The 16104-nt window shown below is 39.9% G+C and overlaps 1 protein-coding gene across 1 annotated transcript in view; it reads right to left on the bottom strand.

Annotated features, from left to right (window-relative positions):
• Positions 1 to 12793: 12793 nt before the first annotated feature.
• Positions 12794 to 16104, bottom strand: part of MARCKS (myristoylated alanine rich protein kinase C substrate) — an 8418-nt gene continuing 5107 nt past the window's right edge. The window contains exon 2 of the mRNA XM_027632218.1: positions 12794 to 16094. Within this exon, the coding sequence (XP_027488019.1) occupies positions 15241 to 16094 (854 nt within the window). The 3' untranslated portion in view covers positions 12794 to 15240. The remainder of the gene's footprint in view (positions 16095 to 16104) is intronic.

The raw sequence follows: 16104 nt of genomic DNA, 5'->3' as shown, positions 1-16104 counted from the left end.
AGTGACAAGGGAGGATTTTTTGGGGAGGTTGTTTTTTTTTTTCTTTTTTAACAAAGTGCCCAAGATGGCTGCAGATCTATTAAAACTCCATCTTAATGACTGTTTTGTTAGAGTTCAGTGCCAACTTTCATTTTAGCTTCAACTTAGCACCTCTTATTAATTTCTCACATTCTTCTGGGACTGGGGATTTCCATATTTGGTTTTACTCTTGAATTATGTCAGAGAAGTTTGAACAAAATCATTTCAGCTAAATGAATGTGAAAAAAATAATATCTTCCATATGTTGTTATCGAAATCTTCTGTAGCTGTTTAAGTAAAAAATGGCTGGCCAGAAATCTTTATGCCGGCCTGTGATATAGTTTCTTCAAGAAAATACTCAGGCTGAAGAAAATTGGTTAAGTAGTTTTAAATCAACTTGTCATTTTTCTGCATACTATGTAGACCTCTTTCATTTTCCCCTCTCCTTTTTTCTTAATTTAGTTCTAAAACCCTTGTTTAAAATGAGTTTGCCAGGGATTCATTTACTAAGAATATCTTTAATGACATCTCAGTTATAGATATATTTGACAAGAACCCCAGCTGTTAAGACCAACTGATGAAAAAGTGGATGCCATTGCTTCAGTATATAAGGGATGAAAAGGTTTAGAGTTTACTGTCAGCTTTCTTTCCCAGTTCATACAATCTTAAACATCAGACCTGATAATCTTACTTAGGTCAGTACAATGACAATTTTGCATGTATACAGTCAGACTGTTTCTTGCTCTTTTAACCTAAAAATAGAAATAACATACAAAACCTAGGTTAGAAAGAGAAGTTGACAATTATCCACTTAAAAATCAGAAAATCAGAGAGACTGAGGTTGCTACAACAATGCTAAGACCTTATACTCTGTGTTCTTATAAAGCTTACAACCCACTTTGACAAAAGCCCACATTTAGAAAAAGAATAAGCCTTTAAATTCAAGTATTTAATTACAGGAAAAAGTAAGATTAAGGTAGCTCATTCCCTGGTCCCCTAAGTATCCAATAATTTGGAGCCCAATGGGATGACGTCAGTGAGAGTGATATTAAACTCTCCCTTTCCTACTCCTTCTCCCCTTCAAGAGTTAATACAGTGGAGAGAGGGGGGAGCACTTCTTTGTGATATGGGTATTCAAATCTCTTCAGCCAGGCACAGAAGCCTGCCAGCAGCTCTTGAGAGCATGCTAACGCTCAGCTTTTGTAAAAATATGTATATAAAAACACACGTTGAAAGTCCCTTACATTCTTCCTTTCCCCTCTTTGCTGCATTTCCCCCTGGCTAAACAGGCTGGGAGCAGGGCACTGGAACTGTCTTTCACAGGTAGCTAACTTTCTATAGACATTATAAAGGGATCCTATACATCAAATCCATGTGTGAAGTCAAGGAGTCATGGTATTCCCTCTAATACAGAGAGAACTATGCTGCAGAGTGATTAAAAACAAAATTTCTAAATGGTCCATTACAGCATGTCTCATTCTCGTGAAAACCCTTAAATATCAAAGGACTGACTGTTCCCATTTGGTTAGGTTAGAGAGGTAAATAGTCACAGAATCTGGAAAAAAAAAACCCTCACAGAAAACTTCTAAAATATTGAACTAATCATTTGCTCAAGGTTGTATGGGAAACCAGAGGCAGAGACAGCAGTAGAGCACATTTCCCTGGGACTCCAGTTCAGTGCTTTGAGCACAGAACAGTCCTGTCTCTTCTTCATTTCTACTTTGTCACCTGAATTATAGGGATGTAAGATGTAAGAGACATCAATCTCATTCTCTTCAGTTCTGAGGAACACTGCATTACTGTTTTCTTTGCTGATCTACTACATAAATAACCATGTCTCAGATGGTTATAGGCACATGAGGGGTAAGTACTACTGAAACTCCTGTGCTGGCTGCTGCAGGTACATTTACAAAGAGACCTTCGTGTTTAGGATGACATTATGAAAGTTTCCATGAAAACCCTGTTTGTTAAAAGAACTCAAGTAAAGTTTTCATATGTAACTTTATTTCTGACAGTTTCTCAACATTAGCCTTGTACTTTGTATTTCCTTGTTTTAAGAAGAAACTGGGCTGTAGTGGGTTTCTTGTGGCTGGGTTTTGGTAGCCTGGGGGTGCTACAGAGGTGGCTTCTGTTAGAAGCTGCTAGAAGCTTCCCCTGTCTGGTGGAGCCAATGCCAGCCAGCTCCAGGATTGGCTTACTGCCACTGGCCAAGGCCAAGCCAACCAAGAGTGATAATAACACCTCCATGACAACATATTTGAGAACAGAAGGTTGTTGTGCAGGTGAAAATTCCAGCCAGAGAAGAGCAGAGTGACAACAGGGGAACAACAATATAGACACCAAGATCAGTGCAGAGGAAGGGGAGGAGTTTCTCCATGTGCCGGAGCTGAGGCCCCTGCAGCCCATGGTACAGACCATGGTGGAGCAGCTGTGCCCCTGCAGCCCATGGAGGACCATCGGGGTGCAGAGATCCACCTGCAGCCCATGGAGAAGTAAGCCCACGCTGGAGCAGGTTTTTCCTGGGCAGGACTTGTCACCCCTGTGGGGGACCCACACCAGTACAGCTCATTCATGAAGGGCTGCACCCCATGGAGAAGTGACCACAGGACAGCAGTTTGTGAAGAACTGTTGCCTGTGGGATGGACTCACGGCAGAGAGGTCCGTCAAGGACTGTCTCCCATGGGAGGGACCCCACAGGAGCAGGGAAAGGACTCCTCTCCCTGAGAAGTGGCAGAGACAACAACTGACCATAACCCCCACTCCCCATCCCCTTGCACTGCTGTTGGGGAGAAGGGAGAACATGGAAGGAAGGAAGAGTGGGGATAAAGTGTTTTTAAGATTATTTTACTTCTCTTTTGCTCTGACTCTGTTAGTAATAAATTTAATTAATATCCCCACTTTGAGTCTCTTTTGCCTGTGATGGTGATCAGTAAGTGACCTCTCTCAGCTCTTAACTCATGAATGGTTTTTTTTTCTCTCCTCTGTCCAGTTGCAGAGGAGAGTGAGAGATCAGCTGTAGTGAGTATCTGCCGTCCAGCCAGGGTCAAACCACTGCTTGGGCTCATAACAGAGATCCTTAAGTCATATTCCTGTATGTTATTTTAGACATTTTGATACTTTAAAAGAAAGAAAGGGAAACCCAAGTTTATTCTGAACTGCTGAGACTGACAGGAGTCTGAGACCATCTAATGTAAGTCTCCACCTTGATCAAACCACGGTGATTACTGCTCATGGAGTGATGGAAATTACCATTCTCCCTGCTGGCACTTTGGTGATTAATGAAAATACATGTACAGCAGCAGGTGCCTGAATTTCCCTTGAAATAAGACCACTTACACTCAGAAGAGAGTGTTAAAATGTATACACTAGGAGAAAACATCAAATGATGTAGTGTGTATCCTGGGTAGATATAATACATCAAATGAAGTACTGACAAGACACCTAACAAAATGCAGGCCAAACCCCACAGCCTGTTCAAATCTGGTTAGTACAGTGAGGTAAGCAAGTTGGTTGTAGACTCTCTTTATATGTATATATATACATATCTGTAGTTTTTGTATACACACTATATTATATAGAGTTTATGTATAAGAGGAGTTATAGACTATGAAAAAGTGGATCAGTTTTAGTACCCGAAGATCAGACCAAAAGGGAAAATTCAGTGAAAAATGACGAGCATCTCTCTTTCTCTTTGTTTAAAAGGGTTATTTTCTTATTAATCTCTGCTATTGGGCAACATGTTACGGACATGTTTGCCACTGTGCACAGTTACACTCTACAATACCATTTAGGTATATAACACATTTACTCCACATCCATCATAGATTATAATATATATCTACACTTGTAGATATGTAAACTGCTAAATTTAGCAAACAATCCTTGTATCTTTGGTCACCACAAAAAAATTCAAATGGTTCAATGCCAGATGCTAAAGGACAGGGACATTCCTATGGGGAAACCAGTTCCTTCTCATGAAACCGGAATGGTAATACTTTGGTGCTATTTTGCTTGCAACTTTTTTCTTTATAGGTTATAGATTTTAAGGGAGTTCTAATTTTTGCTGTGAGTTTATAACACCTAACTCAACACAATCCACCTCTTAGACTGAATAGTTAACATGTAACAAAATATTATACTATAAAATAAATATTAAAAAAATTGATTTATTTCCAGAGTCTGTTTCTGCTTAGAGACCTTACTCATTACTGCATTAAGAATAATATGTGGCTCTGTTAGTGTATGTGTATTTTTATTTAGTTGGATGTTTATACATATGTATCTCATGAGATAAATTCTGGACAACTGTTATTGTACCCTCCCTTTCCTGTACAACAGTTTAACTTCTACTGAAGCACAAGACAAAGCTTTCCCTGGTCTCTCAAGACTTTTTGGAAATCACTACATTGAATTAAAATTCTAAAGCAAAGATATATAGGGAGGGAAGGGATCTTGAGCTATACGTTTTGACAACCACTGGCATTAATGTAGGATAAAGACAGACTGTACCTTTCAGATTATCTGTTCTAACCTCAAACCTCCACAGGGAAGAAGCTTTTCCACAATGTTCCTCTTGTGTAATCTGTTAGACCATTGAATTATACTTATAGTCAGAAATCCTTTCCTAAAACTTAAGCAATATCCTCTTTCTTACAAACTGTACTAATTATTTTTTGTCCTGCCTCCAGCTGACACAGAGAACAACTGATTTCTCTTTATTATAACCATTCATATGATGAAAAAACAACTAAATCCTAGCCCTCCAAACCTCTCCTTGCCTGTAGTACACAAAACCATCTCTTTTCTATGTAAAGCCTGTGTGTTGCCTTAGGCAATTTCCATATTGCCCAAGATTGTTCTTAAGGTGTATGTTTTTAAAAGATGCTCAAAACAACCCTATTGGGCCCTTGCCACTGCACTAATGCTTGACTGATATTGCCTGTGAACCACCTTGGCCCCAGGCTCCTTTCCTGTTGCCTGGGTAGTCCCCATGTTCTGTTTCTGAATTAGATTTCTTTTCCTGAAGCATAGTCCTTTGCTGAACTTCTGCTTGATTTTTGGATCATGTCTGTCTCATGTTTATTGCCACGTTAAGTCCCATAGTATTCTGAGTTCCCTTCTGTATGAACTTTCAGTCCTCCCAGTATAGCAGCAAACCATTGACTGTTATATCTTGAGGTTATTTTTTTAGGTCTTGAATTTGCTCAGCATCTATCTTCCTAGATCTTATTTCCCTGTGTTTATGAGAATGTTGCACAGGACAGCATAAAAAATATTACTGAAGTAAAGATCTATTACAGCTCCTGACTCCCATGGAACTACTAGGCTGGGTACACTGTCAGAAACGAAAATAACATTGAATTGAAATAGTTTACCCTTGTGAAGCTGATCTTGACTATTTCTTACTATTTTATCAACCTAAAAATACATTTGCTCTAGTGTATTTTCAGTTACCTTAGTTGGCTGCTTTATCTGTAATTTTTCTAGTCCTTATTTCAGTGTTCTGGTTCCACTCAACATCCATGTCTCTTTGTCCTTCTGCTGGTCCCTGTCTTTTTGTTTTTACTCTCCTCAACCTTCTTTTCTCACTCCTCTATCTTTTTTTTTTTCCCAGATCTTTTGTGAAACCATATCTAAAGCAGGTATGGTATTTATTCTTCTCTAATTGTCCAGATTATCCTATTTCTTTTTGTTGCTGAAAGCTCTCACTAATGACTCAGAAATTGTTTGGCTAAGTTCCTAAAGCTGTGTGAAACCCCTTAATTACTTTTTAAAAAATTATTCTTTTAACTTATTTCCCCCCACACACACATGTTTTCATGTTGTTTTCAAAGTTTAATGCTCTTGGTAGCAACACATGCTAGGTGTCTCAGTGGTTACATTGGCCACAACAATTTTAGGGAAATTCCCTCCCTTAGCTCTCCCATGTGGCTAGCAATACAGAGACTGTAAATATAGCCAAACCACAAGCATTTTTACCACTTTAGCTGATTTATGCAACATCATGGTGAAAATGTCATCAGGCACTACCATTCCTGTCTACATTAAAGGAAAGGTTGGAGAAGTTTTTAAACTTGTGATTTTCAGGTAAGTGTCTCTGATAGATTTGGCATAGTGTGCTAGGAAATACAGTGAATACAATCAATTTTACAAACCAACGAGGTCACTTTTTTTTCAATGCCATATGAAAATAAATATCAAAAATCTCTAATAAACATGCTTTTTCTTCTATTTAATGCACAGCTTTTTCTTCTATTTAATGCACAATATACACATGCACTTCAGCTTATCAGGCTGCTGGTTCATGAGGACTCACAGCATTCCAGATCATGCGTCTGAACCAATTTCCAGGTAGTTCCATTCTAAGTAGTTCCATATTTTTTTCGGTTATCTGTAGTTTTGAAACAAAATTTGGATAGAGCAAATTTCTTATTAATACTCTTAGGAATCTCGAATTGTATTGGAAAATTTAGGGTGTTAAGGTACTTTTTAAATAAAAAACAAAATCTATGAAGAATCTTCATTTCTGTACTTGAACGTGACAATATTTAATAAAGTTGAGGATAGCTTTTGATAAAGAATGAACAGCTTCTGAAAGAAAAAACATATATCTAAATGCAAATATTCTCCCTAAACTAGGCACCTTCCCTCCTTTCCAAAAAACCCACACTACTCCCATGGTGGGAATTGCACCAGTGTTCAAAACAGTCACTCCGAGTGAAAAGTATGTTAGTTTCAGTACATAAAAATGGCCTCAAAGTGTCACTAGAGAGCTACCGATAATCTGTTTCAAACTACATTCCATGGTTTCTGGGCTGCTTGATCTTTTCACTCAAGAGCCACTTCTAACTTAATCTTATTGCTTACAATGCCCATGACTATGTGTAGCCATAAAAATGCCCTGGCCACCTGTACACTGATGGCAAGGCTTTCCGTATCACAGTTCCACTTTTATGAAGGCAAAGAGCATGAAGAGAAAAGAAACTTGCAAATAACATCCTGGGGGGGGGGGGGGGGGGGGGGGGGGGGGGGAGGAAAAAAAAAAAGGAAGTTGGTAATTTATTCCCTCTCCCTTCAAAATCTTGAACAAGACAAATAGAAATGTGATTCTAACAATGGTAGGAAGTGAAGCAGCCTAACCTTTCTGCATTTAGCCTGGAAGCTTTTTCAGAGTAGAGCCTGTCTCTCATATATGTTTACACAGTGCCTGGCACAAGCAAGACTCATATTTAATCTTGGCCTTTTGAGCCTGTATCACAATATAAATATTTCCTAATTGTAGTAGTAGTACAGAAATGAACCTTTGTTTACGCTGCTCAGAAGAGGTCCCCTACCATGCTCCTCCTTCGGGATTCCTTCCCAGCTGTTCACGTCACTGTCATCTGCAACTCAATTGCCTTTAATGCAGCAGATTCATGCGAAAGGAAGCCTGAAGTATGCAAAATTTTAAGATGTCCAGCTTCCCTTGCAAATGGTGCATTTCTTACATGTATGTTGCTTCACTCAAGTGCTCCTGGGAACATCTGATGTTCAGCTCCCTTTTAAGTCTCATTTGAACTTGTGTGCCTTTCCTGAAGAGTTATGCTACAAGTGTCCTCATTCTATCTTCAGCACAAAAGATAAACACTGTATTATTTCATCTAAAGTCCTCAGGAACAACTTAGCACTTCCCTCTTCTGCATCTCTGTGACAGAGCCATGCAGAATGTTTCTCCAACAATTGCTTCTTGCAGTTAAACCTGGTACACCTTCTGTGAAGTATTTAGGAGTAGGGAAACATCAGAAACACTATTTTGTTTCTACTTCTGCATATCCACAGATTATTAAAATAATGACTATCATAACATGTATGCAATAACAAAAACAATGTGCAAATCAAGGCCCTAAAGCCTCTTTAGATTAGATTAGATTTGCACTGCAATTTAAATAGAGAACAGTTGGCTTTGAATCTCTTTGCTTGTTAAAGCTGATGGTCCTATTCTAACATCACTTGAAAGATATTTTCTCCTTCTTTCTCCCCTTTGGCCAAATTTATGATAACATCAAAAACATCACGATCTTGAAATGACAATTTTCTGTGCAGGCAACACAAAGGCAAAAAATTCACCACATAACACAGCTTTCAGTGGACATCAGTGATGACTAAAAAATACTGGTTTTACATTGAAAATAGTAAACTTTTCTGACAACTTATCCAGATGGGGTTTTGAATACATTTCTGCATCATCACTTCAATGTTAAGTATTAGACAGACTCCATGTGATGGAGGTAGAGGAAAGCCAGGACTGGTGTGAACCTCCAGGGTATAAACTCTCACATATATAATAATGAGGCTAAGTTTCCAGTGGCATTTCATTTTGTCATTCATGACAGCAACACATGAAAGTGCTCCTGTCCATTTTGCTAGTGTAGTCCTGCGGGTCTTCAGTCTCTTATTTCATGTGAACACAATCACTTTCTTGTCCCTTTATTACACACCATTTCATGTGGATTCCAGGTGGATGCTGTATGGAAGAATCAAATGTATTTCTCTTATCATTAGCAACATTTATAGGGGAATTTTATAAGTGCATTGCATAGTTTAACTTCCCTCTCATAGATCATGATGAGAACAGAATGAGGCCAAAATGAGTCCTTTACAAAACTTGTTATCTAATTTAGTACACATTTGACACTGTTTCTCCATGTAAGCATTAACTCACAAAGTTGTTAAACATCAGAATAAAATAACAGATTTCAAATATACCTGTATAAAAACATCCAGGAGAAAGGATTCAGAGAAATGTTGGAAATATTCTCACTCCACTGTTTTATTTTCCTGGATATTTATTAGAAAGCAAAAACATATGTATATGCAAAAATAGCACCAGAGGAAAAAATCAAATAAAGTCATGTTCCTTCCTGTATTCTGAGTATCAGTCCACAATTTTTGCCATTTTGATTGATTACCAAGATGGAAAATATTAGCTATCCAGTCTCCTCAGAGGTGCCATATCTGGTAAATTTGCTTTCACAGGCTCCTGAACTCCAATGTGGGATTTCGTGAGTGGCCTAATGATTCATTCCTGAAAAATGTTTCTTTCATCAATTTTGGACTTGGTTTCATTGGTGGTTTTTGGAAGGAGCATGGCTCTGCACTCCAGTGGAAACAGTGCCTCACATAATTAAATTATATTTTTTTAAAGACAGAAAGGGAGCACTTTAAACCTATGACAGTGTTGCTCCAAAGGGGTAGAAAAAAGCAGTTTCTTCCTTTAGGTCCTAAAGGTTGGTGGTCTGTTTCTTTTTTCTGTCGTTCTTCTTCTGTAAAGGCCCTGTCTATACAGGACTTAATTTACTGGTTTGAAATGGTTCTTTTCCAGTGAGGATGGATGGTTTTAGCTTTCTTTGAACAGAAGATGACCCTTTTTGGGGTCATGGTTTTTGTGTCATCAAATTAATTTAAAATATTCAGGGTCTACATACCAAGTTTCATAGAGATAACTACTCCAATATAGGCTAGCAAGTAATTTCTTGCAGCTAATAGAGCTACTCAGCAAGAACGATTTACCTTACCAATAGATCCATAGGTATTTTATTTTCTCTCTCTGTTTTTTAGAAACTAAGGTGTGAACTTAAGGAGACAAAGTCTAGTTTGGACTGTATCTAAAAATAAATCTCTAGTCACTATGGTCTTTTTAAAGAGTAGCTATCAAATACTTTCATACCAACAGTATCAACTGTGGTGCTGGAAAAGATCTCAGAAGGTAGCATGGCTTGACTCAAAACATTCCATCTCCAGCACTCTTGTAATGCAGGTTATCATATACATGGCCTCAAGAACTATCCTAAGAATCCTAACTCCTGGAATATTTACCTGCTTGGTGATAAAAATGCATACACCACCAGTAATGTTTCCCTGTACTTGCTGTTCTAAAATCAGAATTCTGTTAGGTAAAAAAAAAAAAAAAAAAAAAAGAAAAGTAAGAACACCTTCCACCCATTCCCCCACCCCTTTTAACTGAACGTAATTGAATAATGTCTCTGCTACTTATCTAAATTCATCATATTTTTGAGAACTAACATTCCATGTATCTTGTTTGGGACTTTCTAACGGCAAATATTTATGTCCCGTTTCACCTAGTATCTTGATATCCTGTTCCTGTTCTGGGTAAACATGCCTTCCTACAGCAAAGACTGAGGGCAAAGGTGTATAAATAATACCTGTAACCCTCCTCAAGACTTCAAAACATTCTAAACGCATTAACTGAAGTTTTATATCACCTTCATCAGATAACAGTATTGATATCCTTAAAAAGGGGCATTCTGAGTCCAAGTCTCTTTCTTTCATATAGAAAGCGTACTCAGTAATACAGGACAAGCTTACATATTCCTATCCCTGTACTTTATTCACAGGTCAATATTTTGGTCACTCATCTGTTTAGGTATAACTGCCATTTTGATCCCATTGCTAACCCTCCTCTGATCTTCCCAATAGGCAGTGCTCCCACTTCAGAATGATCTCAACAGCTGTCTCAGTAAACGTATCATGAATGATGCTGCTGCGTCTTCCCTAACAGTCCTGTAACAAGCAACAGGCCTTAGAAGCTCCCCAACACACTGGCTCTCCCTAGGGCAAGCTGATGCAAAGTCAGTCAGTAACCTCGTACTTTGTAGTAAGACCTCTTACATTCATTTCTTAGAGTAACAGGAGGCTGCCTGGCCTGCTTGCCTCTGCCCTGCTGGACTCCTTGCAATGCCAATAGTTTCTATTCATTGCCAATTATCTGAAGACCCCAGATTTGTAAGGAGAAGAAATTACCCCCACTGTCTACAGTATATTATAAACAATATACCATTCTTTACTTGCTGCTTACTTCAGGAACCAAAGTACCTGTTTTATTGTATCTCAGCGACCTGAGCATGGTAAAAAAAAAAAATTGTCATAAGCTAGAATCAGGATGCTTTCAACTAAGCTACATCATTATGGAAAACACGTTATCTCAGTTTCTTAAAACAAATGAACACTGAAAGGAGTCCAGTATCACCAATGATGACCTTTTACTACTCTTTCACTATACAAATAGCACAAAGACCAAATTCACAGGAAACCATTACCCAGCATTACACCTTTAGACTGGAATGTGTATTATTCTAGATTTTTTTTTTAAAAGACAATATAGAAAGACTTACAATTTCGAAAAACCCAATCAAAACAGATGAAAACCTTTTACCTTCATCTAATCATCTGCAAGTGAAGTTAAGGGTTAGCTGTTTCAAACAGTAGTATGTAACAAAAAACATTCTTAAAACACAGACAACATCATAATAAAGGCATAAAATACTCACATATGCAACATTTGCATCTAATACAACCAACAGGAGTTTTTAGGTATGTCAGAAGTTCATATATGAAGACTTGATTTGTATCCAGGGATTGTGTACACAAGCAGGAAGGTGATGGCACTCCAGCAGAAGCCAAAGCCTAGGCTCCACTTTCCTCACCCAGCTTGCCTTTCGCTTTTCTTGCCTTGCTTCCTTGCCTGAAGGCAAAGTCTCTACATGAATATATCAGGACCAGATACAAAAGAGGAGTACTTGAAGTTAGACACTGTGATTTGGAGTTTGAAATGAAGTTTAGATATTACCAAGGTAGGCATGAAATTTGAAAGGATTTTTGTACAGCCAAGTTATATTATTAAACAAGGAAGACTGTTGGCTTGGTTTAAGTAAATAAACATAAAGTAAATCTCTAGAGCCACTAGTCAGGCAAAATTAGATTCCAGTCTAAGTTTTACCAAAAAATATGACATTGTTTCAGCACAACAGAAGTTACCTTGTTCATAGCAATAATAACATTCTGCTTCAAAAGAACCACAGCAACCCAAAAAATAGGAAAATCAGTTTGAAATCACACATTTTAAACCCACATACATTCCAAGACAATTTGTTGAAATTACAATACTCATTATAATTAGCATTTTCATCGAGGCAATCAATGCAACAAAAAAAAAGTATAAAGCTTTCTCAGTAAGAATATGAACGACCTGACCAGTCACAAACACCCAGCTCCTTCATTTTCCTTGCACATAAATAAGGATATTCCACAATTGCACAGAAGTCACTACTCAGTCCCTTGGGGACCAAGGGAGGAAGGATGGTCTTGCACAATTTTTTGGCAGGAGGAAGCATTTCAAAACTCCTCCATTTCCACTACTTCAAGCCTTGACTCCCATCTTCTTAAACCATACAGTAGAAAACTGGTATCATCAAATCTCACCCGACTGCTGGGACCAGAAGAGCAGATGCAACTGGCATTCTTAAGATGTATTTTTGTAACTCTAGTAGTGTAAGTATTTGGAAAGATATTTCAAGTCAAGCCAAGCCATGGAATGACAAAGCCCCAAGCCAGAAGCCTGGCTTCCTGGGGCAGGAGCAATTCTGCACCCCCAGGAATAGGAAGCACTTCAGATAACATCAGCTGGGTGAGGAAAGAACATGAAAGTTTGAGAAGAAAAATTTGAAAAAGAACTTTACTAGCAATTATTTTCATCATTTGTACACACACAGTTTGGGAAAAAAAAAAGAAAAAAAAGAAGAAATTCAGACTTCTCTTTAAGAATCCTTAGATTTAAATATATATATATTTATTAAAAAGAGACATTGACTCTATGGTCAAGACATCATGCGTCTCAGAACAGGTTTTTACAGCCATGTTATAAAAACCCCTTAGCAAAGAAGTTATGCACTAGACTTCAAACACATGTACTCCAAGAATGACACTGGTGTGGAGGATCTTGTTTTACATCCATTTATTTTTGTCCCTCAGCAATTATAGCATAGTTTCAATACATTTCTAAAGCTATAGAGAAATACCAGGGCAACTAGAGTACATACAAGCCAAAGTTAAAATGGTAGACAGCTGAATTTAAAAAAAAAACAAACCAACAAAAAAAACCAACAAAAAAACCCCAAAACCCAAACAAACAAACAAGGACAGAAAAAAATCCCAAACCAAAACAAAAAGAAGTATGCATTCAGCAGGAAATCTACTATACTTCATTCAGTTTAGGCTTTGTTCTTTAGGGAACAAGGTGCTAACGTGCCATTTTCTCATAAAATGAATCATAATTGCTTCCAAAGAGTTTCTGCTGAAAATGTAGGTGGAAGCAAATAAGTGTAACACTAAACTTTCTCCTATAAACTTAGAAGCAACACTTTCTTGAATCAATTTCCACCCTCCAAACACCACTGCTGCTTTTCTTATATGAACTCACTGTTTTATTAAGGCATAATATGCCCTGAGCAATATGCTGGAAATTAGCCAAAAAGCCTAACAATTAAAAAGCAAGCACCAAGTGATTTTTTTATCGACAAATTTGGAAATCTGTTTTGAAACTCACCTGTACTTGGGAGTAGCACTTGAGGAAAAAAAGAAAATATTGCTTTTAATTACTTTGAGCAGAATGGCAGTGTTAATTTCCCTTTTCTCCTTCCAGGTTAAAGTTTTCAAGCTAATACTCTAGGTACCAAAGTAGGACCAGCATACTAAGATATAAGTGGGACATCTGTTCTAGAGCTTAATTTTTAAGCAACTCGGCATAAAAATTTCATTGCCCCACCCTAAGCAATTCAAATTAAATCTTATTTTCCTCAAGAGGCAAGACTCTCATATGCTGGATACCTCTGGTCTTAAAAGCAAGATGGACCCTGGACAGGAGAAACATATACTGTACATGCTCAGATTGCCTTCCACACCTCTTTTTAAAGCCAGAAAAGCCTACAAATTACCTGGTGCACTGCACAGTTTCTCTGTAAGATGCACAGTATTAGAGAGTCTAGGATTCAGGAAGTTTTCAAAGCTAGTGCTAACAGCACACACGACTTTCTACAAATTTAGGCAATACTGGCTAGTCCCTTTAAGCTACCAGAGTATCCATAAAAGAAAGACAACCAAATTATACATTTTATTCACATTTATTTTTCGCTTTTAGTGTGCTCACAGAAAATTAGAACACCTTAAGCAGGAGTTTAATAGCAATTTTTGTAAGCAAAGTTACATTCCATCTCTAAGTCAAATTGGTCAAAGCTTCTCCAGTATTTACAAAAACATGATAGACAAGATGCTACACAAAAAAAAACATTGCATCTGAAGAGTTTTCCTTTATTTTCAAAGACAACTGGAAAAGAAAGCATTGTCTGCTGTAATCAAAAACATACCACAGTATAAACAGTAACCATTCCACTTATCACAGCTTGGTTGAGTTTAAAATTTGTGTTTAAAAGGTCCAAGATGACTGCAGTTTTACAAAAATGGGCAGGGTGGAAAGAGTTGCAAACTTCATGTGCTTCTGGATATCAAGATTTGTTTTTTTATACAATAGTCACAGTTAAAAACACCCTGCTGGTAATACATAATTACACTTTATTAAGGTCATAAACCAGCAATAAACAATAAAGCCTATACAACTTGTATTTCTACTTAATCACTGACTGATACAGCTAACATGAGATAAGTGAAAAGTTCCTATGGTTTAAATGAATTCCTAAGACTATGATCTCTTTATCTGGGTATTGATTTTTATTTTTTATTTTTTTTCCTTTTTCCTTTCCTTCTTAATCAAGACTTGTAGTGTTGTAAACCTTATAGAACATCTGCCTCACAAAATACATCGTAATAACTTTCTTTTAAAAAAAAGACTAACCCCTTACATCATTTCTGACGGGGCGCGCTCCCGGCAAGGGCTGCGCGGCCCGGGTTCCCCACTGCGGCCCCTGTCACTTCATTTGATATCCCTTATTGACCCACCCATCTCCTTCATATATGGGCATGTCCATAGACCGATCGGCAAAAGTTTTATAATATGAAGAGAGTTGCAAAGCATGAAATTAAAACAAACAAACAAAACAAAACAAGAAAAAATTTTAAAAAAAGAAAAAAAAAACCCGAACCAACCAAAACAAAATGTTAATACTGATGAAAAAAAAAACAAAAAACAAAACCCCAAAATATAGAGGGTGGGAGAGGAGGGCGGAGGGGGGCCCCCCTCCGCCCGTTGGAATGGCGGCAACACACAACGATTTGAGATGGGAGCTGCGGGGGGAGAGAAAAAAAAGAAACGAGACATCTTTTAAATCAATCCCTGGTTGTAGACAAGTTCTCCGAGACCAGTACCTGGCACCACTCCAACAAACAAACAGGGGGGAAGAAAAGTCCGTCGGCGAGGGGCGGCGGCGGCGCTTACTACTCCGCCGACTCGGCGGCGGGTCCCTCGGGACTGCTCTCGGCGGGGGGCTCCTGCCGCGCCGGCTCCTCCGCGGGGGCCGCCTCCTGCTCGCCGCTGCCCGCCTCGCTCGTGGCGGCGCCGGCGCCCGCCGCCTCCTCCGCCGCCTTCGCCTTCCCCTCCGCTGCCTGCTGCGGCTGCTGCGCCTGCTGCTGCTGCTGCTCCTCCGCCGCCGCCGGGGCCTCTTCTCCCGCCGCCTTCTCGGGGGCGACCTCGTCCGATTTGGCCTCCTGCGAGTCCCCCGCCTCCTCCTTGGCCGGCTCGGCGCTGCCGGCCGCGCACGGCTCCTCGGCGGCCGCCTTGCCCTCCTCGCTGCCCGCCGCCTCGGGGGCCGCCGCCTCCTCCTTCCCGCCCTCCGCGGCGGCGGCGGCGCCCTCGCCCTCGCCCCCCTCGCCGGCCTCCTTCTTGTTCTTCTTGAAGGAGAAGCCGCTGAGCTTAAAGGACTTCTTGAAGGAAAAGCGCTTCTTTTTTTTTTTCGGGGTCTCGCTGCTGGACGAGGGGGTCGCGCCCTCCTCAGTCTTGGGGGAGGACTCGCCCTCCGCCGGAGAGGCCGGCTCGGTGCTCTCCGCCTCTCCCGCCTCCTTCTCGGAGGCGGGCTCCGACGAGGCCGCCTCCTCCTTGCCCGTCTCCTCGGCGGGCGCGCTGCCGTTCGCCTGCACCTCCTCCTTGCCCGCCTCCGCCGCTGCGGGGGAGGCGTCGCCGTTCACCTTCAAGTGGCCGTTCTCCTGCAAGACAGCGACCAGCGTTACCGACGGTGACCGGAGGGTGTGTGTGGGGCGGGACGCGCCCTCCCCGCCCGCCGGCCTCGCCTCGCCTCGCCCGGT

This window comes from Corapipo altera, unplaced genomic scaffold (genome assembly GCF_003945725.1).
Source record: "Corapipo altera isolate COAL_440 unplaced genomic scaffold, ASM394572v1 2b, whole genome shotgun sequence".
Lineage (NCBI taxonomy): Eukaryota > Metazoa > Chordata > Aves > Passeriformes > Pipridae > Corapipo > Corapipo altera.
The sequence above is the reverse complement of the archived record's forward strand: the minus strand, read 5'-3'. Positions and strand labels throughout refer to the sequence as shown.